The sequence below is a fragment of the Saccopteryx bilineata genome, chromosome 2 (assembly GCF_036850765.1).
Source record: "Saccopteryx bilineata isolate mSacBil1 chromosome 2, mSacBil1_pri_phased_curated, whole genome shotgun sequence".
NCBI classification, from domain to species: Eukaryota; Metazoa; Chordata; class Mammalia; order Chiroptera; family Emballonuridae; genus Saccopteryx; species Saccopteryx bilineata.
This window is the reverse complement of record NC_089491.1, coordinates 249,527,901-249,555,472: the sequence shown is the minus strand read 5'-3', so window position 1 is coordinate 249,555,472 and position 27,572 is coordinate 249,527,901. Positions and strand designations below refer to the sequence as shown.

The window sequence follows — 27,572 nt, the reverse complement described above, 5'->3', positions numbered from 1 at the left end:
TTGGGGCAGGGCAGGGCCTGGCCATGTATGTGCCCGGCAAGTGGGCCATGCTGCCCCACAGAGAGGTGGTGGTGCTTTCCCATTTCACAGATGAGGAAACTGAGACACAGAGAGGGAGCACAACCAACTTAGTAGATTTTGGAGGAGATATGGGGAAGCTCCTGGTGTGTGGGCTGCTGGGCCACATGGCATTCATATAAACCTCATCCTTCCCTGAGGGATCAAACCTGTAGTCCCTAGTCACTGTATCACCCCTAAAATAAGGGCATGGCCCTGGCCTCAGTGTGCTTCCTTTGTGGCAGGCCAGCTCCATCCTCATATACCCCATCTCCCAAGAGAGCTACCCACTGTCTCTTTCCCATCCAGCTGCACTGTGGGAGCCTGGGTCGCTGAGCACAAAGGCCTCTGGGTGGGCCTGCTTCGGGGCCAATCCATTCCAGCATCCCCCACGGTCCCACAGAGCTCAGGAGAAAATGCCCAGCAACCATGTCCCTCGGGATGGCATGTATAGAGGGGGTTGCCAGCTTGTTTGGCTTTGAGGAAATATTTTAGAGGCAGGTGGAGCAGAGCGGGCCTGGGACCTAACAACACCATGTTGTGAGCGCTGGATGGGGGCTGGGGGTGTAGGAGATGGGAGGAGTGGGCAAGGGAGGACTCACAGAGTTCTGCCTCCCTTAGGGCCAGGAGCACAAAGGATGGAGGAGAGGGAGCTGGCCAGGAGCAGCAGCTGCACTCCAAGGGGAGAAGGGAAATGGAGGGGCCCAGGGCACAGGGTCTATCCTTCCAGCAGCCATGGTGCCTTTCATAGGGATTCGGGGGCTGTGGGAGGAAAGGCAGGCCCAGGAGGATTGGGCCTCTGCTACCAGGGCTTGAGAGTGAGAGGACCCAGGACACTGCCTTGCTAGGAATGTGTCTGTGGGGACAGAGAGGAGCAAGCTGGGGACCAAGGTGGAAAAGGCGGCCTGGGTGACAGCAGAGCCAAAGGGACAAAGGGCAGAGGGACACAGCTGTAAAAGAGGGATTTGCCACAGTTTGGGGCCTGGGAGAGGCACCAACTTGAGGGTTAGTTCCCAAGTCAAGGAAGGAGAGGGCTCAGAGAAGGAATATGGAAGGAGGGGAGATCTAGGATGGTGACGCTGGTTTTGCTTCACAGCAGTGGACTAGAAATGGCAGGTGAGGAAGAGGAGGGTGGCTGAGCAGGAGCAGGTTACCACCTTCCTACCCAGAGAGGGGCCTGAGCTGGAGAAGTCAGGAGTCAGTCCGCAGGGTCTGTGGGGCACCAGGGCCTTGTGGGGAGTGAGTTTTCAGCTAAATGTAGGGAAAAGCAGGACTTGTTTGAGGTGGAGTAGGGTTCCTCAAGGCCATGGCAACATGCGAGGCAGAGAGCAGGAGGTGGCAGCAGGCCCTGGGCTCAGGTGTTAAACAGGCACCCTGTTAATTAGCAGGATGACAGAGCAGACCTGAGACTATTGGTGACAGAAGAGGCCAGGGGGCTGTGACACAGACTGGAGGGGGTGCAGGCCTCTGTGAATCTACCTTAAAGCACCTTAAAATGTAACATGTTTAAGTCATATTTTCCAGCCATTTTAGTGGATTTGTTTCAGTTATTTTTACCCTTTTCTAGTTGTCTTTCCTCTGTAGACACGGATGTTTACATGTCGTCTACACTGCGTGTCACTGTCAGGAACACCCCATACACGTTCCTGGTGGGTGGGCTCCTGTTTCTGGAGCTCAAGAACAGGCTCTTGGGTATAAGGGCCCCCAAACATATAGGTGCATGGAGTTTTTCAGATTGTAAATGATGTCTTTTCTGAAACTGTCTGGAAGTCAGATCACTGAATTCATGGGTATGATCGTTTACACTCTGTCTTCCCGTTTGTTGTTGGCAGTTCTGTGCCTCATTTGAGGGCCCCAAGCAGTGTGTATCTTATACTGTGTTATTTCACATGCATTTTTATCTCTGCTGCTAAATTGGAAATGCCTTGAAAATCACCAAGGTGGGTGGGATTAGAGTATTTATCGGGTCCCTGGGCCCTGTACACACACCTTGTCCCATTCACTGCATCATCTAGCCACTTTAGGAGCCCTGACTGATTCAGGGCCTGAGTGCCTGTAGGCTGTATTGGGTGGGCCCCCTGCATGAGGTGGGAGAGGCATCCAGGAAGAAAGCCTGTGGCCTGAAGCCAGGCATTGTCTGGGTCCCTACGGGAAGCTCAGTGGCCTCAGCAATGGGACTTCAGAGGGCTTGCAGGAAGATGTAGGTGATCTCACCAGGATCAGGAAGAACAGCTATCCCTTTTCCTTACTTGAAAAGGAAAACCCGGCCCTGGCTGGTGGCTCAGTGGGTAGAACTTTGGCCTGGTGTATGGACATCTCGGGTACAATTCCTGGTCAGGGCACACAGGAGAAGTGACCATCTGCTTTTCTCCCCCTTTCTCTCCCTTATCTCTCCTTCTTCGCTTCCTGCAGCCAGTGGCTCAGTTGGTTTGAGCGTAGCCCTGGAAGCTGAGGATAGCCCAGTTGGTTTGAGTGTCAGCCTTGGACACTAAAGATAGCTTGGTACTCAAGCATTTGCTCCAGACGGGGTTGCTGGTAGATCCCAGTTGGGGTGCATACACGAGTCTGCCTCACTCTCTCCCCTCCTTTCACTTAAAAAAAAAAAGGAAAAAGGAAAACCCAGTGGTAGGCAGGAAATCCCTGAAGAGAAGAGGAACTCATTTGTCATGTCTTGGCTCTCTGTTTTTCAAAGGCAGTTCCAGAGGCTTCTCCTCTTGAGCCACCCTCTCATATATCCCAGTAGATTCCTAAGACCATCTACAGACACCATGAATGCCTAACTGCAAAGGGAAGTGAACCATCTGCCAGGCTGTTGGGAGGTCCTTGCCCTTAGGGTGAAGTCCAGCATGTCAGGCAAACAGAGAATCACAGGCAGACCACCCTGGGCCTCGGCCGCCAGCCCTTAGGGAAAGGTGCATGGGGATTAACACACGTCCTCCAGCCAGCAAGGGGTTCCCACTGGTAGGAGGCAGATTCTGGGATCAGGATATATTCTTGAGGTTGGAGGGGCACCAGCGGTAGTAACCCTAATGCCTAGAGGAGCCAGCGAAGGCTTCCCAGGAACACTGTGGGAGCTGGCCCTGAGGCTGGCAGCTGGGCAGGCAGGCCAGGGAGCCCATGGAAAAGTGTACCTGTGGCAGGATTTTTGATAGTCCTTCCCCACTGACTTTAGTCTCTCTACCCTCTTAGGAGCTGCCACTTTCCCTATTTTCCCATCTCCTCAATTTGCTTTCCCATTCCTGCCCATGCTGACCCCACCGCCCCGTTCTTTTCTGGGTGGCCTGACTGTGACCTTTGAAGCACTTAACCAAGTCTTGCTTCTTCCCAGAATTGTTCCTGCTCAGCACATAGTAGTCACCTCTCCAGCTGCTCTCAGCCCCATTCATTTAGAGGCCCCCAACTCCAGTCCTGACCACATGTCCCTCACCCCCAGGCCTCTTGACCTCAGCCGAATCTGAGCTCACTATGGACATGGAACCTGTCTGGTCACCTGCCTAGTGCCTGCTCTGTCCCTTCCTGTCTACCACCAGGCCCTGCCCAGCTAGGGCTTTGGCTTCCTCGCAGCATTTATCCTTCAGTCCACCCTGAATGGAGAAGCCAGAGAGAAGCCTATCCCATCATGTCACATCCCTCTTCAAAACACTTAGGCCCTGGCCGGTTGGCTCAGCGGTAGAGCGTCGGCCTAGTGTGCGGAGGACCCGGGTTCGATTCCCGGCCAGGGCACACAGGAGAAGCGCCCATTTGCTTCTCCACCCCTCCGCCGCGCTTTCCTCTCTGTCTCTCTCTTCCCCTCCCGCAGCCAAGGCTCCATTGGAGCAAAGATGGCCCGGGCGCTGGGGATGGCTCTGTGGCCTCTGCCTCAGGCGCTAGAGTGGCTCTGGTCGCAACATGGCGACGCCCAGGATGGGCAGAGCATCGCCCCCTGGGGGGCAGAGCACCGCCCCTGGTGGGCGTGCCGGGTGGATCCCGGTCGGGCGCATGCGGGAGTCTGTCTGACTGTCTCTCCCTGTTTCCAGCTTCAGAAAAATGAAAAAAAAAAAAAAAAAAACACTTAAAGGTCATGGCTTCCCATTGCCCTGATACCTGCTCCCACACCCCCAGTGTCCCCCTATACCAGCTGCTCTGTGGACTATGCACAGCCCAGCCTTCCAAGTACAGCCCAAGGGTCCCACATTCCCCAGGTTTGTTTCCTGGGGTGGCCATGATGAAGGACCACAGGCTGGGTGCCTTAAACAACAGAAATGTGTTGTCTCAGAGTTCTGGAGGCTCGAAGTCTAGAACTAAGGTTTCAGCAGGGCTGGTTCCTTCCAGTGGCTGCTGGCTGCCCTGGGCGTGCATGTTCCTCACTCTGGTCTCTGTCTTCATCCTCACAGCATTCTCTGTATGTGTCTATATTAGAATTTTCCCTTTTGATAAAGACACCAGTGTTGATGGATTAGGTGACCACCCTACTCCAGGGTGACCTCATCTTAACTAATTATATCTGTAACCAGCCTGTTTCTAAACAAGGTTACATTCTCAGGCATAAGGTATTAGAACTTTAACAGGTGAATTTTGGGAGACATGTTCAACCCATAAACTCCCCAATACCCAGAGGTTCCCAGCTGGTATTAGTGTCCAGGAACCTGTCATAAGGCTGGATGTGGGTCTGTTTGTCCGGCCTGGCCATGGAGGCTGGTGACTCAGGCCCTAGCAAATAGTGTCATGTGGATATCAAGCTCCCTAAGGACCAGAGGTCAACCTGCTCATTGTGGTCCTACTTTGGAATGCAAGTGGTCATTGCTACTTCCAGAGGGGCCTGCCTGGGTGGAGAGGGGCCTGAGGTCTCTCTCTGAAAGGCTCAGACAGGCGCTGGGGTATGGCTTTTGCTGAAGAGCTGGCCCCAGTTTACTTCTTGTTTCTGTCCCAGGAATGTTCCACAACCACTTGCTGCATCTCTGGCCCACGAAGCAGTTTCCCAGCTGCTGCAGACAGACCTTTCTGAATTCAGGAAGTTGCCCGGGCAGGAGGAGGAGGACAATGAAGAAGTGGAGGAGGAAAAGACCCCTGTGACCTGTGAGTTCTCCTCTTTCTTGGTTCTCCAGGCTTAGCAGGTTACAGGCTGCCAGCCAGACAAGGGACAGACTGCCAGCGAGTACCAGTGTGGGAGAAGACAAGGCTCACCTGGCTTCTATCTCCTTTCTCATTTTGCTGGTGGAAAGACAGTTGTGGTAGCACATGCCTGAGAACCTCAAAGGGGCAGCACCATGAGCATGTACTCTCGACAGGGTGGCAGGATCAAGATGCAGAGAGAACACTCACAGCCTGAAGTCAGCATGGGGAGCACAGCAGCCACTCACTGGGCTTCAGAACAACCAGGGGATGAATTATGTGTGGCCTGTTTTATGCAGGAGGACACCAAGGTTCTGACTCTTGGTCACACTTCTGTTCTTCTGCCTCAGCCAACATCTTCCCATGGTGATGTAGGAGTTGGGAGGGTGATGTGGAAATGGGTTCCCAGAGGCAACCTTGATGTCCAACTGATAGAAAATGCCAGAGTTTGACTCATAAGCTGGGCTGCCCCCTCCATCAGGTGGAGACTTAATGGATTTCTGTGTAAGCTTGGGGAGGTAGCCTGCTCCTGGGACAGTGGTGAGCAGGGTGGCCCTGAGCCACACGGCAAGAGGGACCCAGAAACAGAGAGTGAGCCTCATCCTAAAAAGACAGAGCTCTTAGCCCTGGCCAGTTGGCTCAGTGGTAGAGCGTCAGCCTGGTATGCAGGAGTCCCGGGTTCGATTCCCAACCAGGGCACACAGGAGAAGCGCCCATCTGCTTCTCCACCCCTCCCCCTCGCCTTCCTCTCTGTCTCTCTCTTCCCCTCCCACAGCCAAGGCTCCATTGGAGCAAAGTTGGCCTGGGCGCTGAGGATGGCTCTATGGCCTCTGCCTCAGGCCCTAGAATGGCTCTGGTTGCAACAGAGCAACGCCTCAGATGGGCAGAGCATCGCCCCCTGGTGGGCATGCCGGGTGGATCCTGGTTGGGCGCATGCGGGAGTCTGTCTGCCTCCCTGTTTCCAACTTCACAAAAATACAAAAGAAAAAAAAAGACAGGGCTCTTATTTTGCATGTCTTTTTTTCACTTTCCTAGTCATTCTTTTTGTTTGTTTGTTTAGTGAGAGAGAAACAGACAGACAGGAAGGGAGAGAGATGAGAAGTATCAATCCATAGTTGCGGCACCTTAGTTGTTCATTGATTGCTTTCTCATATGTGCCTTGACTGGGAGGGGCTCCAGCCAAGCCAGTGACACCTTGCTCAAGCCAATGACTTTGGACTCAAGCCAGCGACCTTGAGCTTCAAACCAGCAACATTGCTCTCAAACTGGTTAGCCTACACTCAAGCCAGATGAGCCCACGTTCAAGCTGATGAGATTGGAGTTTCAAACCTGGGACTTCAGCATCCCAAGTTGACACTCTCTCCACTGCACCACCGCTGGTCAAGCAGTAATTCGTTTCTATCATATTTCACCAAAGTGTCTATTCATGTTAGACCAGAACTATAGCAAGCAAGGGTCGCTAGGTTGTGGCCCGTGACAGAGTGTGCTGTGTGCCCAGGCGGGGCTCCAGCTTTCAGTTGCTTCATGCTCACTGGTGAAAGGTGCAGCTCAGACTGCAGGCAGTTGGGATGCAGAAGACAGTGGGTCCTGGGGCCCAGCCTGGCCATCGGGGTAGTGGGAGGCTCAGCTGATTCCCCTTCCTTTGCCATTTTCTATCTGCCTCTATTATTTTTAAATTGAGATATAATTGACTTCACCTTTTGTAAGTCTAAGGTGTATGATTTGTTGATTTGGTTCATTTATTTATTGCTTTTACTAACACCTCCCTCACGTCACTTAATTACAAGCATACCTCTGAGATTTTGGGGGTTTGTTTCCAAGCCACTGCAATAAAGCTAATCATAATCATTTTACTGTTGGGGGGTGGAAGGGGGGGGTGTCTTGCCTTCAATTTATAAAAAATTCAACATCTGCCAAGCACAGTAAAGTGATGCATAATAAAACTAGGTATGCCTGTATTATGTGACTATCTCAGCATTAGTAGGAGCATTGAGGGCAAACCGAGGAACAGGTTGGGAAAAGAGAAGAAAAACATCCTGTCCCTGCAGTAGGTGCTAGGCCCTTCTCTCCAGGTCCCCTGACCTTTTACCAGGTTCCCTACTCATTCCATCCCAACATAGCCTTGTGTCCCTGCCTACGGGGGAGACAGCTGCTCAGTGACAGGCAGCCATTGTCCTCTGCAAAGCCGGCAGGCTCTGGGCCCCTATAAATGGAGCCCTGGCTAGCCCCACCTGGCCCGTGTCCCGACCGAAAATCAGCGCCACCTGCTGGAGGGAAGGAGTAGTGTGGCAGCTGACTGCAGCAGAGTCCTCCACTTGAGGGCTCCTGCTCCTGCCTGCATCAGCTGTCCCTGTCATGGCAAACTTAGTAAAGCCTGTCTGTGGATGTTATGAGACTCATCACTCAAGGGCAGAGATATGACTAAGACCTCTATGTAGCAAGGTTGGGTGGAGCCACTAGTGGCCGCTCCCCAGTTGCTGTGGGTGCCAGGAAAGGAGGAACCTCCTGTGAGCAGCATCAGGAATGTGTGGGCCAGGTGAACCTCCCCATAGCTTATCATTTTCATTGGTGATTGCCCTTTGCTGGATCCAAGATTCAAGTTTATACACATTGATGAAAACAGTAGGATGACCTAAGGCAAGAGAGTAAATGGTACTCTGCTTCATTGGGTGTTTCAGACTTGATAAAACCTAGTTCTTGACAAATGTCTGAATGGCCACCAAGTCCGAGGTGTGGTGGCAGCAGCCAATTCTAGACACCATATTCCCTCAAATATGTCTCCCCTGAGGCCTCCAGCACTTGCAGGCACTCCGTGCCTCCCCTGGCCTCAGCCCTTTTCCTTTTCTTCTGCAGCCATTGCCTTTGAGCAGAACCTGCTTCTTCTCCAACTCCCTAAATCCTTCTAATGTGGCCTGTGACACTCCTGAGTCTGCCCTGTTTCCAATGACTTGTCCTGGAACCCCTCTCTGAGGTGACCAGCCCTGACTCACCTGTACCTGCCACCAGCACCTGGGCCAGCAGGGGTCCTGGGGGTGGGGGGGTCTGTGCATCAGAACTGAGTCTCTGAGCTTTCCTGTGTACCTATTCCTTGTTCATTTTTTCTTTAGAGCCATGTTTAGGTAGGAGTTGAGTTTTTCTTTTAAAATCTGTGTTGTAGTAGGTATTACCTGTTGCTGAATAACATTGCCCCAAAACTTAGCAGCTTAAACAATAAACATTTACTATCCCACAGTTTCTGAGGGTCTGGAATTTTGGAGCAGCTGAGCTAGAGGTTCTTGCTCAGGGTCTCTTATGAGGTCACATCAAAGCCAGCAGGGGCAGAGGCTCCACTTCCAAGATGGGTCAGTCACACAGCTGTTGGAAGGAGGCCTCAGTTCCACATCATGTGGACTCTCCACAGGACTGCTTGAGCATCCTCATGACGTGGAAACTGGCTTCCCTCAGAGCCAGTGATTCACAAGGGAGACAGAGAGAGGGAGAGAGAAAGACAGGACATGCAAGGTGAAAGCCACAGTGCCTCTTAGGACCTAGTATCTGAAATCACATGGTCACTTCAGTTTTATTATATTAATTAGAGGCAGGTCAAGGTCACTGTTACACACTCAAGGGGAGGGAATGAGCTCCCACTCTTGAAGACAGAAGTATCAAAGAATGTATGGACTTATTTTAAAACCATCACCTGGGGCTAACACTTATAACAGCAAATTGGGGAAGCACTAAAAAGTGTACTTAAAAAATATCACCAGCATGTGCACTCTCCCTCCCAGAAGCATGCCCTTCTCTTTCTTTCCCTTTTGCCTCTTTTTCCCCCACAGGCATATTATCTCCTAGACTCTAAGAGAGGCCATGAGACTTGCAACCAGGGGAGCAATGGGCAGTGACAGTGTGTCCCAGGCTCATCTCCTGAACCTGTCTTCAAGACCCCCTTTTCTCTGACTCTCCAGTGAGCTGACAGCATCTCTGCCTAGGCTCATTTCTTTCCTATAATGTTTCTAAAGAGCTGAAGCAGCCCCACCTAGGCTCTCTCCAGTTGCTTCTCTCCTAAGCCCTTCCTTGTTTCACTGTCCCCAGCGTTAATAAACATACTCAAAATTTAAAAAAAGGGAAAACCTCACCTGTAAACCACCACCTGTAGACAGCTTCTGCTGATATTGTGGCTGCCTGCCTCCCCTGTCTTATTTTCAGGGGCCAGGTGGTTGAACTTTTCACTTACTGATAATTAAACTGTATATGGAATTTTCCATCCTCCCTTCTTCACAACAGTGTTTCTCCTCAATATCATGACATAAGCATTTTATTTTATTATTTTTTTTGACATAAGCATTTTACATGCTTATAAACTCTATATAAAGGTCCATTTTTGTTTCACCCTTTAGTTTTGTTTTCCTTTGTTTTAAGATCTTATTTATTGATTTTACAGAGAGAGTAGGGGGGAAGCAAGAAATATCAACTCAGTTTCTTCACTTTAGCTGTTCATTGCTTGCTTGTCATATATGCCTTGATTGGGCAAGCCCAGGGTTTCAAACTGGTGACCTCAGCATTCTAGGTTGATGCCCTATCCACTGAGCCACCATAGGCCAGGCCCCTTTAGTGTTCTTTTTTTTTTTATATAGGTTATTGTAAAATCTTTATTTTTATTTATTTATTTATTTTTTTACAGGGATAGAGAGAGTCAGAAAGAGGGGTAGATAGGGACAGATAGATAGGAACGGAGAGGCCTGACCTGTGGTGGCGCAGTGGGATAAAGCGTCGACCTGGAACACTGAGGTCGCCGGTTCGAAACCTTGGGCTTGCCTGGTCAAGGCACATATGGGAGTTGATGCTTCCTGCTCCTCCCCCTTCTCTCTCTCTCTGTCTCTCTCTCTCACTCCTCTCTCTCTAAAAAAAATCAATAGATAGGAACGGAGAGAGATGAGAAGCATCAATCATCAGTTTTTTGTTTTTTTTTTTTAATTTTTTTTATTTATTCATTTTAGAGAGGAGAGAGAAAGGGAGAGAGAGAGACAGAGAGGGAGAGAGATGAGAGAGAGACAGAGAGAGAGAAGGGGGGAGGAGCTGGAAGCATCAACTCCCATATGTGCCTTGGCCAGGCAAGCCCAGGGTTTTGAACTGGAGACCTCAGCATTTCCAGGTCGACGCTTTTATCCACTGCGCCACCACAGGTCAGGCATCAGTTTTTTGTTGTGACGCCTTAGTTGTTCTCATATGTGCCTTGACCAGGGGGCTACAGCAGAGTGAGTGACCCTTTGCTTAAGCCAGCAACCTTTGGGTTCAAGCCAGTGACCTTTAGGCCCAAGCCAGTGACCATGGGGTCATATCTATGATCCCACGCTCAAGCCAGCGAACCCGTGCTCAAGCTGGTGAGCCTGCACTCTAGCTGAATGAGCCCGCGCTCAAGCCAATGACTTTGGGTTTCAAATTTGGATCCTCTGCATTCTAGTCCAACCACCTGGTCAAGCTCACTAAGCATAATTCCCTGGAGATTTGTTCAGGTTTCTGTGGGTGTCAGTAGCTCCTTTCTCCTGCTGAGTGGTATTCTGTGGCATGATGTACCCAAGTTTGTTTAACTGTTCACTCATTGCAGGACATTTGGGCCAATTTCAGTTTTCACCTCTTACACATAAAGCTGCTGTGAACAGTTGGACACAAGGGGGGTTTTTTTTGTTTGTTTTTTTCCCCTCTATTTTAGAGACAGAGCGAGAGTCAGAGAGAGGGATAGACAGGGACAGACAGACAGGAACACAGAGAGATGAGAAGCATCAATCATCAGTCTTTCGCCATGGCACTTTAGCTGTTCATTGACTGCCTTCTCATATGTGCCTTGACTGTGGGCCACAGCAGACCGAGTAACCCCTTGCTCAAGCTAGCAACCCTGGGTCCAAGCTGGCTAGCCCTGCCCAAACCAGATGAGCCTGCGCTCAAGCTGGCAACCTCGGGGTCTTGAACCTGGGTCCTCCACATCCTAGTCCAACGCTCCATCCAATGCGCCACTGCCCAGTCAGGCCAGACACAAGTTTTTGTGTGAACATAGTCTTAATTTCTTGGAATATTAAGGGGTGCAGTTATTGGGCCAATAGCAATTGCATGTTTAGTTGCAAAAATTATTTTTAATGGCAGTTTAATTCTTAATTTTTTTTTTTTACAGAGACAGAGGGATAGACAGGGACAGACAGACAGGAATGGAGAGATGAGAAGCATCAATCATTAGTTTTTCTTTGCGCGTTGCAACACCTTAATTGCTCATTGATTGCTTTCTGATACGTGCCTTGACCGCGGGCCTTCAGCAGACCCAGTAACCCCTTGCTCGAGCCAGCGACTTTGGGCTCAAGCTGGTGAGCTTTTTGCTCAAACCAGATGAGCCCTCGCTCAAGCTGGCGACCTCGAAGTCTTGAACCTGGGTTTTTCGCATCCCAGTCCAACGCTCTATCCACAGCGCCACTGCCCGTTCAGGCAGTTTAATTCTTCATTAAGGAAATAGACCATACTCTGTCATGGATACATATTGTTCTAGTTAATGCAAAATTATAAGTGATCCTGGTACATCTGGTACACCTGGTACATCTTACCTTGTCTTATGTTCTCAGCATCTTGGTACAGGAGGTGGTCTGAGGTTCTATAATGTTGTCTGATGATGAAGGCCATGTTGATTCTTCTAGCCCTCTCCTGATCCTTCCAACCAGTTCCAGATGAGAGCCTCTGACTGGGCCACAGTCTGGCATTAAATCGTCTGTGCATTTTTGGCTGTTTCCTTGGGTTAGGCTCCCATGAGTGGAGGTATTCTGCGTGAGGCAGGAGGTTTTTGATGCCTATTGCCAAACCAGACACTTCTCATTGCTGATGACACAGCCTGTTAAGCATAGTTTATTACTAGGCTGGTGTGCCCAGGGGATGATGGGCTGGAGGGGCCTGTGCAGGCCTGTGATGGGACTGACTGCCTAGAGAGCTGCGGAGGCCACAGCAGGGGGGCAGGGAGAGTGAGCGGAGTGTCAGCTGGCCTGCGTTGGTGCTTCCCTATCAACCCTCTATCTCGCCCATCAGTGCTGGATACCAAGAGACTGGCGTGGAGCTTCTTTAACTGGCTCTGGGAAGTATGCAGCCAGTGGCAGAAGCAGGTGCCCTTGACTACTCGGGTTCCGCAGCGACAGTGGCTGGTCTCCATTCATGCCATCCGGAACACTCGCCGCAGGATGGAGGACCGGCACGTGTGCCTTCCTTCCTTCAACCAGCTCTTCGGCCTGACTGTGAGTGCTCCACATCCAGGGCCCTAGAGTGGCTCATGAGGCCAGTGTGCCCAGTCAGGACAGCCTAGGAGAGCCGGCACAGGGGAGGCGAAACCACTCTGGGTGCCGAGCAGAGCTCCTAGCCAGATCTGAGGCAGGAGTGATGCCTACAGCTTCTGTACGAAGGCCAAAGTGCTGGATATCTCTCAGCACTTCCAGGGGATCCGGGAGGTCCAGTTCATTGTCCCCGTGCTTCTGAGCCAGGGCAGTCAGTAGCCACCTTGCTTTCCCAGCCGAGGAACTGGGAAATAGCCGAGATAAGAAATAGTTTTCCCAAGTCTGCTATTAAGGGAGGCCCCAGGTACCACATTCACTCCGACTTATAATTGCTGAGCCCTGCTCTGTCTCAGGCACTGGGAGCCACCTGGTACATCTTACCTTGTCTTATGTTCTCAGCATCTTGGTACAGGAGGTGGTCTGAGGTTCTATAATGTTGTCTGATGATGAAGGCCATGTTGATTCTTCTAGCCCTCTCCTGATCCTTCCAACCAGTTCCAGATGAGAGCCTCTGACTGGGCCACAGTCTGGCAGGCACGAGGCCAGCAGGGTGGTGACTCATACTGCATTCCCCACCAGGACCCTGTGGACCGTGCCTACTTTGCAGTGTTTGATGGCCATGGAGGAGTGGATGCTGCAAGGTATGCTGCAGTACATGTACACACCAACACTGCTCGCCAGCCGGAGCTGCCCACAGACCCCGAGGGAGCCCTCAAAGAAGCTTTCCGGCGCACCGATAAGATGTTCCTCTGGAAAGCCAAGCGAGAGGTGAGAACAGGTGCTTCAAACTCCTGTGCAGTTTGGGGGCTAGTAGCCATTAGCATCAAAGAGGCCCTACCCCTGTAGAGGGATAGAAATCGAAGCAGTTGGTCATGCTGGAAGGCCCTCACTAAATGCTGCTGCCACTTATCATTTCATTCTTACAGCCAAGGGGGACTTGTTTTTCATTTGAATAGAAGCAACATAAAGCCTGCCACTGATCCATCCTGGCCCTGCTGCGATGTGGACCTGCCCCACCGCAGAGGGTGTTCAGGCCTCACGGAGAAGGACAGGCTGGCTATTAAGATGTGCCCAGGAGTTTGTTTTAATCAGGAATGGTAAGATGACAGACACAGAAACAACTGCCCTGAAAGAGGAGTCTATTACTTAACAGTTCCCAAGAGGAGACACCATGCCACGCAGTACCATATGGGGAGCACCACGTTGGTCAGGAGGCAGAGAGAGAGAGGAAAGCATGGGCAGAGCCTTCACATGGCCCCTCAGGAAGGCATGGGTGAGACAGGGCCAGCAAGCCCCCCCAGCAAGCTTAGGATTGGATAGTTGGAACACCTTTACAGGCTCAGGGCTGCAGGAGCAGTCACCAACCATTAGGGCCAGGGGAGCACGGGAGACAAAAGAGATGGTTGAAGACGTGAGCTCCCAACCCTCTGGCTTGTGCATGAAAGGCACTCCCAGGGATACCTTTGCTCTCTTTAGTAATTAGCTGGCCCCAGGGGCAGAGGGGTGTTCTCACCAGGATTAGCAAGGCCCCTGATTTCTCAAAGCATCAGGAAATACTGAAAACAAAACTCATGATTAGTACACAATCTCACTTCCTCCTGCTCTCCTGGGCAGGGTCTCAGCAGGAGCTGGTGTCCACTGGGAATGTTCTTTCCTCGGGAGTTAGAGTCACACAGGGATGAGGCATCTGTTTCTGAAAGAAGAAAGAACGCATCCACCCCCCCCCACACACACACACACACACACTCTGAACCTTAACTGTGTTTTCTCCAGTGGGTTATGCAGCCCTGTGGCATACATACTAAGATCATGTCCATTTTAGACATTGGGAAACAGGCCCAGTTGACCTGCCCCGGTTTACATGGCTGGCTGATGAGAAGACTTGGGGTGAGCATTACACCATCATCAGATGCTCTGTGCATAGAATGGAAATCAGCAAAGCCAGACTTAACAGAAAATCATAAGGCATCTAAAATGGTGAGATAGGAACTAGTGAAAACCTGACACGCCTCAGCCTCCTGGCCACTCACCCCTAGGTGGTAAGACAAGTCTCTGAGCTCAGGGCTGCCTCTCAAAGTTGAGAAAGAATTTTCTGAAGCAGATGGGGTTTTTTTGGGGTTGTTTTTTTTTTTTTTACAGAGACAGAGTCAGAAAGATGGATAGACAAGGACAGACAGACAGGAATGGAGAGAGATGAGAAGCATCAATCATTAGTTTTTTGTTGCGTGTTGCAATACCTTAGGTGTTCATTGATTGCTTTCTCATATGTGCCTTGACCGTGGGCCTTCAGCAGGCCAAGTAACCCCTTGCTCAAGCCAGAGACCTTGGGCTCAAGCTGGTGAGCTTTTGCTCAAACCAGATGAGCCCTTGCTTAAGCTGGCGACCTTGGGGTCTTGAACCTGGGTCTTCCACATCCCAGTCCAACACTCTATCCACTGCGCCACCGCCCGGTCAGGCTGAAGCAGATGTTTAGTTTAATTATTTTTAAACATCTTTATTGAGATATAATTGACAATTAATTGCACATACAGTATTTAAAGTATGTGACTTGATAGACTTTGGCGAATGTCTACACCTGTGAAACCCTCAAGATAATGGACATATTCATCAACCCCGGAAGTTTCTTCCTGCCCTGTTGTCCCGGACTCCTGTCCACCTGCTCCCCACCCCTCTGCTTTCTTTTTTTTTTTTCTTTTTCTTTTTTTGTATTTTTCTGAAGCTGGAAACGGGGAGAGACAGTCAGACAGACTCCCGCATGCGCCGGACTGGGATCCACCCAGCACGCCCACCAGGGGCGATGCTCTGCCCACCAGGGGGCGATGCTCTGCCCCTCTGGGGCGTTGCTCTGCCGCGACCAGAGCCACTCTAGCGCCTGGGGCAGAGGCCAAGGAGCCATTCCCAGCGCCCGGGCCATCTTCGCTCCAATGGAACCTTGGCTGCGGGAGGGGAAGAGAGAGACAGAGAGGAAAGAGGACACCCCTCTGCTTTCTGACATGACAGACGATCCTTTGTGTCTTCCACAATTTGATATAAATGAGATTAAACAAGATGTGCTCTCTCCTTCTGTGTACCATAACCCTGTGACTTGCATGGTGCCCATCATGCCTGAGCAGCCCATTCCTCTCTCTGACTAAGTATTATCCCAGCATTCCTTTGGTCTCGACCACATGAACCTGTGGGGCAGGTGCCTGGCCCACCCTCACCCTACTCGGCCTTCTCTTCCCACAGCGGTTGCAGAGTGGGACCACAGGCGTGTGTGCACTCATCACAGGAAAGACCCTGCACATTGCCTGGCTCGGGGACTCCCAGGTCATCCTGGTACAGCAGGGACAGGTGGTGAAATTGATGGAGCCTCATAGACCTGAGCGACAGGTAAGGGGCTCCTCCATCCACACCTAGGACATCCCTGGCCTCATTTTGCTGGGGTCATCAGGGAAGTGAATGGTCAGGGATTCCTGCCCCGGGGTTGCTGGGGCAGATTAGGAAGTAAAAGCAATCAGTCATGGACCATCTTCCCAGGAAAGTCCTGGTGCTAACTCCAAGCTTTAGGCCAAGGGTCTCCTAAAGCTTGGGGTATTAACAGCCAGTGGTCCCAAGTGAACCTTTCCTATCATAGCGACACGGATCCCAGAGCTGCCTGGGAGAACTTGGCTATCTGCCCAGCAGGTAGCCCAGGAAATGGGGTCAATGTGCAAGGTCTTGTCATACATGCAGTTAAAGAGTGGCCTGCCTGGGCTATAGAGAAGGAGGGCTTCAGGGAGGAGGTGACACTGGGCTGGAAGGAACAAGGCTTGGGGCTTCGTTGGGTGGAAGCTATGCTGAGACCCTGAGGTCACTCACCCACTTGAGCCTCAGAGTTTTTACCTGGAGGATGACATTCCTTCTCAGACCATATCTTACAGATGTGTCCATTCTGTCTCCTGAGGTGGGAGAGGAAGAGTTTGCACATCTGGGGGATGCCCATAGGTCCCACAGGCTGCTCTGCACTGGCTTTTCCACCTACCTATGTGCCTGTGGGTGTTCCACGTAAACACATAAGGTCTTCCTCCCTCTCTAGGGCTGGTGGCATTCCATTCATTTCCGTCTCTCCTTAATGGCCATTGAGATTTTTTTCAGTCTTTTGGTACTAGAAACAAGGCAGCAATAAATAGCTTAGTACAGCTTTTCCTTGTTCGGGGTTAGGTACATCTATCTTCAGAGCACATTCCTGGAAATACGATAGCTGGGTCAGAGTGTGCAGATTTGCCAAACTGCCTCCTCAAGCTGTGTGGGGTCCTTCTGTCTGAGAGTGAGAAGGCCTTTGTTTAGTTTGCATTTCTGTTAAGGAACCAGCTTGAGAGCATCTTTTCAAATGCTGAAGATCATTGACGTCACCTTTCCTGAGAACACTCCGTTCCTGTTCTTTGCCCATTTTTGTCCAGAACTGTTGCTATTTTTCTATTGATCTGTAGGCATCTTACATATATTTGGGAGCTTGGCTCCCTGTTTGTGCAGGGATTTGCAAATTCTCTTGTCTTTATGGACTTTTCCATGTGGCACTGTTAGTTTTATGTAGAACAGTCTTTTGTGGCTTCTAGAGAGCATTTCAGGGAGTATCATAACAGCCAGGAATGACAGCGCTCTTTAGCCTCACGGTGGCTCACAGCCTGTGCTCAGCCTTCTATATATGCTCTCCCCCACCTTGTATAGAGGAGAGAACTGAAGCCCAGAGAGGTTAAGTAACTTGCCTAAAGCACATAGCCAGGAAGTAGCAGGTATTCTGTGTTACTGCAGGGCCTTCAGGGCCGGCTCTCCATTGGACCATCCCACCTGAAGGCAGTCAGGTGAAATAAGACCCAAATTAGGACTAGACACATACCTCTACTTAGGGTGCTGGTTCTGTACCCACCAGCCACACCCATGTAAGGTCAGTGTCCAGCACCTTCCCTGAGGTCCACTAGGGACTTTTTGCAGGCAGCATTTCCAAGCACTGCCTGAGCTCAGCAGTATGGCATTGTGGCAAAAAGCAAAGATGGATGGCCATGTTTGGGTGTGGCTCTATCCCTTCCAGGCCTTGGGCTCATCATCAAACAGCAGACATTGTTGTCATCACCCTTCAGGCAGCAGGCTCATGTCTGGAAACCTCTCTTTTGGGGGAATTTATAGGACCAAAGAGGTTTTAGGACTCTTGGCTGGACTAGGCCTTTGTTCTCTCAGGCCTGGAGCACCACAGTCCTTTGTGGGGGCCGGGCAGGGTCTACAGGTGAAAGAGAAGGATGAAGACCCAGGGCCATAGGCCTTGTCCAGGACCTGCTTCAAGTTTCATCCAGCCCAGCCAAATGGCCACATGTAGCACACACTTGGCCTCCTCCTAGCAGCTTACAGGGAAGAGACAGTGTCCTGCATGAAAAATGAGGCAGCTGAGGGACCTGCCATCTGACCGTTGCTCTCACGCTCTTTCTGTTGTCTCATGAGCATCTCCCTGACCCTGAAATGCTGCTCAGGGACAGGCTGTTGGTCAGTGGCTATGAGTGGCTTGTCTGTATTTATACCATAACTTATTTAGCCGTTCCTGTAACTGAAGGACAGCTAGGTTATTTATAATTTCTCACTGTGTTACTAATGCCTCATTTGGGCATCTTTCAAGAGCTGTGGCATCCCAGTGCTGTCTTAGAGACCAGCTTCTCTCCTCCCGGGTGGCCCATGAGAGCACCTAGGCCCCCACTCTGGCTTTCTTTCACAGGATGAGAAGGAACGCATCGAAGCGCTGGGTGGCTTTGTGTCTTACATGGACTGCTGGAGAGTCAACGGGACCCTGGCCGTCTCCAGAGCTATTGGTAAGGAGGTGAGAGGCGGGAGAGAAAGGCCATTGGGGCTCAGGCCTCTGGACCCTGCTGTTGGGGACGGCAGTGTCATGTATTAAATCAATAGGGTTGTGTTACCAATCAGATTGTGAAGGGAATTTGGGGAGTGCAGGCACAGATACCTTAGGAACTTCCGTCTCACACACATAATTGTGGTTCAAGTTTATATGTCATTATCTTTTTTTTTTTTTTAAACAAGAGATAGAGACAGAGATGACAAGCTTCAATTCCTCTTTGTGGCACCCTAGTTGTTCATTGATTGCTTTCTTATATGTCCCTTGACTGGGGAGCTACAGTTGAGCCAGTGACCCCATGCTCAAGTCGGTGACCTCATGCTCAAGCTGATGAGCCTGTGCTCAAGCCAGCGACTTCAGAGTTTTGAACCTGGGTCCTCAGCATCCCAGGCCAATGTTCTAACCACTATGCAATCGCCTGTTCAGGCTGTCATCATTTCTTTATTGAAACACTTTCTCAGAAAAATCTAGAAGGAAACTTTTGGTTAGCTGGGAGGTAAGTTTTAAATATTTCATAGATGAGATTGATTTCCCTGTTTATGCTGATGATTCTTTTTATTTGTCTTCTAAAATCTGAAGTAGAACCAGCCCCCTGCCATTTTCTCAGCATCCCATCACTGCCTGGCTTCAGTCTAGGGCTCAACAGACACATCTCTTCAAATGTTTAGGAATCCCCTGTGATGGGCTGTCTGTCCCTTTAGCCTTATTTTTTTCTTTTTTTTTTTTTTTTTTTTGGTGTGTAGCCAGGTGTCAGTATACTTTATAATGGAGGAAAAGAGGATTACAGGGAGATTTTTGTTTCAGGTTTTAGTCCAACCAAGATTTCAAAGACTTATAGAAAACGGTCTTACACAGAATTCTTTGTGGGGAAAAGATGATAAGGGGAGTGGCAACACATCCAGTAAAATTCAGAAATAAAAAAATACCCACGAGGCCCTGGCCGGTTGGCTCAGCGGTAGAGCATCGGCCTGGCGTGCAGGGGACCCGGGTTCGATTCCCGGCCAGGGCACATAGGAGAAGCGCCCATCTGCTTCTCCACCCCCCCCTTCCTCTCTGTCTCTCTCTTCCCCTCCCGCAGCCGAGGCTCCATTGGAGCAAAGATGGCCCGGGCGCTGGGAATGGCTCCTTGACCTCTGCCCCAGGTTCTAGAGTGGCTCTGGTCGCGGCAGAGCGATGCCCCGGAGGGGCAAAGCATCGCCCCCTGGTGGGCAGAGCATCGCCCCTGGTGGGCGTGCCGGGTGGATCCCGGTCGGGCGCATGCGGGAGTCTGTCTGACTGTCTCTCCCCATTTCCAGCTTCAGAAAAATACCAAAAACAAACAAACAAACAAAAAACCCACGAATCCATAGAATACTACAAAACAAGGATGAATACTCCCTGAGCCATACGCGGATCGGGCACAGGGTAGCCACTAATGGCTTCATCTGATAATTCTGAAACCTGTTCCAATTTTTTTTTCTGGAGTACATTCTTCTGGACAGGTCAAAGATTGTGCTTAAAAAGTGTCATGAGAAGGTAAGAGCTTTTTAAATATCTTTTGCCTCTTGCTTCCAGATGATTTCATTTTGGTTGTAAACTAGTACAAACCTTACCAGATCAGATGGTAGGACAGTCTTCTGATGTAGGTGAGGTGAGGCGCTGGAGGAACTTACACAGTAAGCAAGAGTTTGTATGTCTTGGTCTTTTCCCTGACCACTCAACATCTCTGACCTAACAGAGATGGCAGTTCATTTCTTCTGGAAGAAGCCAGTAATGGACACCTGTCTATTGCCTTTACCCAGAGCAGCACTCCCTTTCCTGGGGCCCTTTCGTTCCTCTTTGGATTCTTTTTTCACAGTCATTACTGCGGGTCTGTGTATGGAAGATGTCTTCATCTTAAGTTCCTCTTCACTATCTGTGCAGGATTCACTTTCATAGACTTTTTTCAGTCACTATGCAGCCTTCCTCGTCCCTGAAAGTTTTAGATTTCAGTACGCGCTTTCGTTTTCTTTTGTTTTCTCCACTTAAGCTCTTGACAGAAGGAGGCTCTGGCTCAGTCTTTGCACTGGTTCAGGAGGTGGAGACTCGGGAGGAGGTGGGGATGGTGACTCAGCTTCATAAGCCCCAGGAGAATCTGGTATGACTTCATCTTCACTGCTGTCAGACTCAGGAAGTTTCAGTCTTCTCCTCTTTTTCTTCACGTTTATAGTTTCTTTTGTCTCATCATCAGATAACTCCATGCGCTTTCCTCTGTGGCTTTTTTTCTCCTGATGCTACATCTTAACAGGCTCTACTTTTTTGCTGGGTTTCTTCAGAACTGCAGGGGCTGCCAGCTTTGGTTCAGTGACAGACAGTGGAGGCTGTTCCACTGCTTTTTCTTCTTTCACTGCTGGTTTCATAGCAGCTTTTCCAAAAAAATTGCTCATCACATTTCCTTTCCCTGATGCCTTGTTGCCCGATGAAGATGCATTTGTTACCTCTTTAGCTTCTGTTTTGGTTTCTTTGTTGGTATCTTGGGTTTTAGAAGCAGCTTTAGAGGCAAACATTCCCATAATTTCTTTATGTTGATGGGAAATCTGTTTGGAGGTGAGTGGGTCATGACCATTGGTAGTCAACTCATTATTGGCTTGTGCCTCACTTGATACCTCAAGCTCTGACTGCTCAAACTTTTCAGACGAGATTTCAGCAGATGCTCTGTCTAGGGACTGCAGCTGCACAATAAATGGCACTAAACTTGCTGCAGTTCTGCAAGTTGCCTTTAAGGATGTCATAGTCGGTATTGAACAGAGGCCCACTGTCCTTTAGCATGGCTTTCTGGATGCTGTACACGTGGACGCTGGCAGTCACAGCTAGCTTGGACTTCACTGCTTCCAATTTATCTTCTCTCACTACTGCAACCTTGTGGCACAAATGTCCATTCTGAACAAGACTGCCAGACACCAAATAAGTGACGTGCAGTTGGGCTCCTGAATTTTCCTTTCGCTTCCTTTCAACATAATCATACAGCATCTGTTTGGCCTGGTTAACATGAACTCCTAGTGTATAGCTCAGCCATTTGTATGTCATGGTCTTGTTCTGATCCATGACGAACTCGTCTATATTTTCCAGATAAATCTGGTCCGTCATGGTGCTGCGGCGCTGTGCCCCTCAGCTTCTGGGTTCCCCACGCCACCCGAACCGCAGCTCCTGCCGGTGGGAAACGTCCTTCCTTCCCCCTAGGTCGCAGGTCATTTCCCCTTTAGCCTTCTAAAACATCTTTTCTTCTTGCCAAATGAGTTGCCTCTTTCTTTATAGCCCTTCCTTCTCCTTGTAGCTTTGCCCTTGTGTCTCTGGACACACCAGGGCAGGGAGGTGGGGATGGACCTCTCTGCATGGAAGCTGGGGAGCCAGGCCCCCTTCCAAGGAGAGGGGAGCTCTGGGCAGCTCTGTCTAAGTGACGATGGAATCTATCAATAGTTTATTCTCCTTGGGGAACTGACTGTCAGGGCAGCAGATGGATCAGGTAGGCAGGAAGCTCTGAGGGGTCTGGGTGAGGTGTGAACTGTAGAGACTAGGAGAGGAGGGGACATGGAGCTGCATTTTTTTTTTTTATTAAAGTGAGAGGCAGGAGGCAGGGAAGCAAGACAGACTCCCGCATGTACCCCGAGAGGGCGATGCTCTGCCCATCTGGGGCCACTGCTCTGTTGCTCAGCAACCAAGGTATTTTAGCACCTGAGGCAAGGCCATCGAGCCATCCTCAGCGCCTGGGGCCAAATTGCTCAAACCATTCGAGCCATGGCTGCAGGAGGGGGAGAGAGAGAGAGAATGGGGAGGAGAAAGGATGGAGAAGCAGATGGGTGCTTCTCCTGTGTGCCCTGGCCAGAAATAGAACCAGGACTTCCACACACCAGGCCATTGCTCTACCGCTGAGCCAACTGGCCAGGGCCTGAGCTGCATTTTTGAAGGTAAAGCTAGTAGGACTTGCAAGCAGATTGGGTGTAGGGTATGAGAGAATCAGAGGAAACCCCCAGATTTGGCCATAACAACCTGGGGATTGTGGTGCTCTTTTCCAAGGTGACTAGAAGAGCAGGTGTGAGAGAGGAAAGTGAGCTTAGTTGAGTGTCTTTCAGGTGTCTGAGGGGAGCTATTGGGAGCTCAGGAGGGCCAGGGCCTCAGCCACAGCCATAGCCCATGCGATGTCTTGGACCACTCTCTCTGGGCTCAGCTCCATGGGGAGTGAGAAAGCTGTTTTGTGGAACTGAACTCTGGCCCTGCTGGGTTCCGACTCTTCTTCAGGGACACCAGAATAAATCTATCACATCCCCTCCATGTGAAGCTATCTTTTCTCCCTGTATTTTTTTTTTTTTTTTGTATTTTTCTGAAGCTGGAAACGGGGAGAGACAGACAGACTCCCGCATGAGCCTGACCGGGATCCACCCGGCACGCCCACCAGGGGCGAAGCTCTGCCCCTCCGGACGTTGCTCTGCCGTGACCAGAGCCACTCCAGCGCCTGGGGCAGAGGTCAAGGAGCCATCCCCAGTGCCCGAGCCATCCCTGCTCCAATGGAGCCTCACTGCGGGAGGGGAAGAGAGAGACAGGCGCTTCTCCTATGTGCCCTGGCCGGGAATCGAACCCGGGTCCCCTGCACACCAGGCCAACGCTCTACCGCTGAGCTAACCGGCCAGGGCCCCCTGTATTTTTTTTTAAGCTTCTCCCTGTATTTTTGCCCATGAGTGTGGGTGTTGGGAGGATGGGGGGGTGGCACAGTGAGGCCAGGCCTAGCAAGATGGATGGAGCAGCAGGCAGCCCAACCCTCTGACACCAGGTGCTTCTCTCCCATGTACAGGAGATGTCTTCCAGAAGCCCTATGTGTCTGGAGAGGCAGACGCGGCCTCCCAGGAGCTGACTGGCTCTGAAGACTACCTGCTGCTGGCTTGTGATGGCTTCTTTGATGTAGTCCCCCACCAGGATGTGGCCGGCCTTGTACAGAGCCACCTGGTCAGGCAGCAGGGCAGTGGGCTGCATGTTGCTGAGGAGCTGGTGGCTGCAGCCCGTGAACGGGGCTCCCATGACAACATCACGGTCATGGTAGTCTTCCTCAGAGACCCCCGAGATCTGCTGGAGGGTGGGGCCCAAGGGGTTGGGGAATCCCAGGCAGATAGGAGAGGCCAGGACTTGCACTCTGACCTTTCAGAGCTAGAGAACAACACTCCATGGAGAAGCTAGGCATTCCAGGCCCCCAGTGGTCCCTACCCTGTAACCCTACCCCTCAGATGCCTTAGGACCCAACAGGCAGTGGTGGGCAGGCAGGCACCACCCAAGCAGTGCTTTTCCCTGGGATCCCCAAGCTCTTTGTGCTGCTTGCATTGGTCCATCCTGATGGCTATGGAACTGCATGGGGCAGTGGCTGTCATACCTTGCTCGTGACAGGCAGTGGGATGAAGGAAGCCTCCAAAAGAAGCCTCACCAAAGAGAAGATGACCAGGGAACTGGACTGGCTCTTGCTCCCCATGGGGCAGGGGTGGAACCAGAAGCCACAGTCACAGACTGCAGCCAGACCAAAGACACACTGAGCATGTGTGCGGGGTAGCCGGATGCTGTGTGTGGGCCCTTGAGCAAACCCAGGAGCCATGAGCATTTGCAAGTATGTCCTGGACGCCCAGCGCAGTTTTCTTATCCATTCCACGTAGATCACAACTGGGAGGCTTTGTGTCCGCAGACGTGCCTGGCAGGTCCTGGCTGTCTGAACTTGCTTCCCAAACAGGAGAAGATCTGGGACTGGGTTTGCAGCAGTCGCCTCCCTGCATCATGGCAGTCATGACGTGTGGCCCTGGCTTCACTGGTCCCTCTCATCCCCTGCACACCCAGGGAGGGAAGCTCAGAGATGCTCCATTTGTCTTTTATGTTCTCTTTTTCCAGGGAAAAGTCTAATTCAGAAGCAGTATTTCAGGTTTTGTCTGTCAGTGCCAAGGTGACTTGCTGTGTCAAATAACTTAAGCAGAGCTTATCATTTATTTTATTCCTTAGAAAACTTACATATTGATTTTTTTTAGAGGATACTTATTTTTCAGTATTACTGAGTTTTTTTCTTAAATCAAGATTGAAACAAAAACCTTTTCAGGTAGTGTTAATAAGCCATTCAAGTGCCTTAAACAGTTTTAGGTAAGACTGGAGCTGCTAGGCCTGTGATAGGTTCTAACAGGCATGTTTAAGTTTCCACAGAAGCAGGATTTATTTTGTTACAGTGGATGGTTTAGGCTAGAATTCTTCCTGGGAGAGTTCTTTCTGCCTCTTTGTGATGTACCACTTACAGCAAAGCAGTCCTTAAGAGCTTGGCTGTGGCCTGAGCCAGACTGGGGTTCTGGGAGCTCAGGGTGACTGTGGTCCCTGCCTGGTCCCCACCTTCCTTGGCCCTGCCACTTGCTATCCAGCTGGGCCCTAGGCTGAGGGCCCAAGCTCAATGAGTAGGCAGGTCCTTTCTGCTGTTTGCAATGTTCTAGAATGTGTGTTGATAGTTGGATTGGTTTTATTTGGAAACATCTGGCAAATCTGATGTAGCCTGTGGGTCTGTTTGGAGGGAGCACGGATGTGGCTGGGAGTCTGTCCCACCCAGCAGGCCACTGCCACTTCTTATGCCAATAGCTGGCAGCCTCCTCTGCCTTTCTGTGTCTTCCCCCAGCCCTGACTTCCTATAAGAGGGCAGGTTCTTGTTCCCTACTTCCCTGGGAAGGTGAAGCTCAGATAACTTCATTTGCTCACATCAGGTGAGGCAATACAGCTGCTGTATGGGGTTGAAAGTGGCAGGGCTGAGTGAGGGCTCCAGGTAGAGGTCAGGCTCTGGGAGAGGCAGGTGTCTGCTGAGAGGACCTGGGCTTACAGCGGTGAGAAGGGCAGTGGGGTGACTCAGCTGAAGCTTCATCAGAATGTTGCCGGGGGTTGTGTGGGAGAAAGCGTGGGGCCAGGTCCCCAAGGCCAGGAAAGGCATCTGAGTCAACCCATAACAGCAGGGCCCCAGGACCCCCCCTGGTCTGCAGAGGACCCCCCTGACCCCAGTGGCACTGAGGGGAGTCTGGGAAGGAGCAGATGGTGAGAGCCGCTTCTCCTGAGGCAGTCGGGCTGTCCAACAGGAAGGGAAGGAGCCATGGGAGGCCACTGCCTGCAGGCTCTGAGTTTACTCACCCCTACAGCAGGATGAAGATGCTAAGGCCATATATTCAATGCCTTGTTCAGGGCCTTATGATAAATAGCATCTTAAACATGGTCATTGCAATTCAGAGAATTGTTTGGCAGCCAACATGACCATGTGTTACCCCCATTTAACTTGAAGGCCTTGTTTTCTGGGGGCCAGAAGCTCCCTCGCCAGCCCCTCCCAGCACAAGGCTGGAAACAGGCTGGATGTGGCCTCACCCTTCACTACCAGCTGGCATCCTGAGAGCATGACCTTAGTGGAGGAGGGAGCAATGGGCTTGGTTTTCTCTTTTCTTTGCTAATCTTACTCCATTGATTGCTGCCAAGAGAGCATGGGTTTGGATTACACCACTTTGTGGCCTGATTTGTGCCCTGGTCTGAGGCTTCGCCAGGACATCTCTCCAGGCTTGTCCTGACGCCTTTCCAACCCTGAGCCAGGCTGCTGGGGTAAAGCTCTCCCCCTACTCCTGGAAGAGGCTTTGCTGTTTGGCGTGGCCCTGTCAGCCCAGAGGACTCCTTGTTCTGCTGCTCGCTGCTCGGGGGCTGGCTTGTACAAGCACCTAGGCACAGGGCAGGTTCTTTCCATCTTGACTGGGCTGCACTGGGAGCCACTGGGCAATCTTTAACCTCCAAACATCCTGGTCCACTTCCTTTTCAGGCTACAGGCACTGGTCTGGAAACCTTGATCCCCTTCTCAAGCCCCAAGCTTTGCCATTAGCTCATTATGTGAGCTGAGTAAGTCATTGTGCCTCCCTGGGCCTCAGTTTCTCCCTTGTAGGGCCCAGGTTGCACTGAGTCTATACAGCAGCTTCTAGAATTTTGGAGGTATAGGGGGCACTCGAGGCGAACCCAGCACATCCTGGAGAGATGCTGCCAGTGTTAAGCGCCCTTCCCTCACCGCCAGCCGGGAGGGGGTAATTAAGTATTACTAGTGTCTATTCTTAAAATTAAGTGGGTTGGAGAAGAATTGAGCTACTGATGCTAGCACCTTATATAGAATACAAAAGCTGGAGAATTCCAGCCCTACTTTTGCAGGTAGAGCTGATCCTGGGCCAGCAAGGGTGGGAGAAGCAGGGCTGAGGTGGGAGGCCTGGAGAAGGAGCTGGCATAGGTGGCCTCCTCAGGCCATCTAGTCAAGCTACCAACCCACTGAAGTCCTGAGGTGAAGGCATGGCCTCCCTGACCCGGCCTGCGCCCAGCACCCAGGCCTGGGAAACGGGTATGTTTTAGGGAGGTAGCAACAGGGTTTGAGCCCCTTGGAGAAGCACAGGCTCTCTGAGGTTGTGGGTCAGCTTTTAGCCACAGTCCTGTCTCCTGTCCTCCCTGCGCCTGCACTTAGTCCCCAGCCTCACCCCTTCCCCAGCTACCTCAGCAGTATTCCCAGGGCTAGGGGCACAGTTCTGACAGCTCCTCGGCCTGGTCCCATGCCAGCTAACTGGAAACCAGGAGGGCTTGTGCAAAATAAGCTATTTGGTTTGACTCTACTCCTAGCCCAAAGGGGACAGCCCCCGGGGCCTTGCTTTTTAAGGCTCGACAGCTTTGCCAAATTTGCCTAGCTTTGCCATTTGCGCGCTGTGCCGGCCTTGCCAAGGGTTTATCTGTGCACATTTCAGTGAGGTCCCTGGGAGTAAGGTTCTGTAAGGGGCGGGGGCTTCTTTTCCAAGACAGGATGGCTATTTGCCCGGACTGTAGGAACAAGTCCCAGAGTGAGGGGCCAGAAAGGCAGTCTCCTCCCAGGGCTGCTGTGCTCATGTCAATAAACCACAAGTTCTGAAACCTGTCTCAAGTCCTGAATTCTGCCTTCTCTCACCTCTGGATTTCTGGTTCCCCTGGGTGTCCAGGGTGTTTGGAAACTCCTGGAGTGTGGGGAAACCATATAGTACAAATCTCCTAGCAGGGGGAGCAGATGAATTCTGGAGGGAGCCCAACTGGCCCACCTCGCCTCCTGCCAGCCTGCCCAGCCTGGCTCTCATCCCTGGCCTCCCAGCCCATCCTTGCAGCAGGAAGTAACATTCACTGTGAACCTGAGCAGGGGTGACAGGTAAGAAGCAAGGCCCCCGGGGAGCCTACAGGAGTCCTTGGTGTCCCTGGGCCACTGAAGATGGGGACCCTGCCTGCACAGCACTCAGTCGGGAGAGTACCAG

General features: G+C 51.3%; 1 protein-coding gene and 1 pseudogene across 4 annotated transcripts in view; one reads left to right on the top strand and one right to left on the bottom strand.

Moving 5' to 3' along the window:
- PPM1F (protein phosphatase, Mg2+/Mn2+ dependent 1F) overlaps positions 1-27,204 on the top strand; it is a 38,708-nt gene extending 11,504 nt beyond the window's left edge. For all 4 annotated transcript variants that reach the window (XM_066259959.1, XM_066259960.1, XM_066259961.1 and 1 more), the window contains exons 3-8: positions 4,967-5,112; positions 12,187-12,389; positions 13,005-13,193; positions 15,654-15,797; positions 18,148-18,241; positions 23,087-27,204. In XM_066259959.1, coding sequence (XP_066116056.1) covers positions 4,967-5,112; positions 12,187-12,389; positions 13,005-13,193; positions 15,654-15,797; positions 18,148-18,241; positions 23,087-23,466 — 1,156 coding nt within the window. In that variant the 3' untranslated portion in view covers positions 23,467-27,204. The remainder of the gene's footprint in view (positions 1-4,966; positions 5,113-12,186; positions 12,390-13,004; positions 13,194-15,653; positions 15,798-18,147; positions 18,242-23,086) is intronic.
- LOC136325483 (DNA polymerase delta subunit 3 pseudogene) lies at positions 19,741-21,488 on the bottom strand (annotated as a pseudogene).
- Positions 27,205-27,572: the final 368 nt, after the last annotated feature.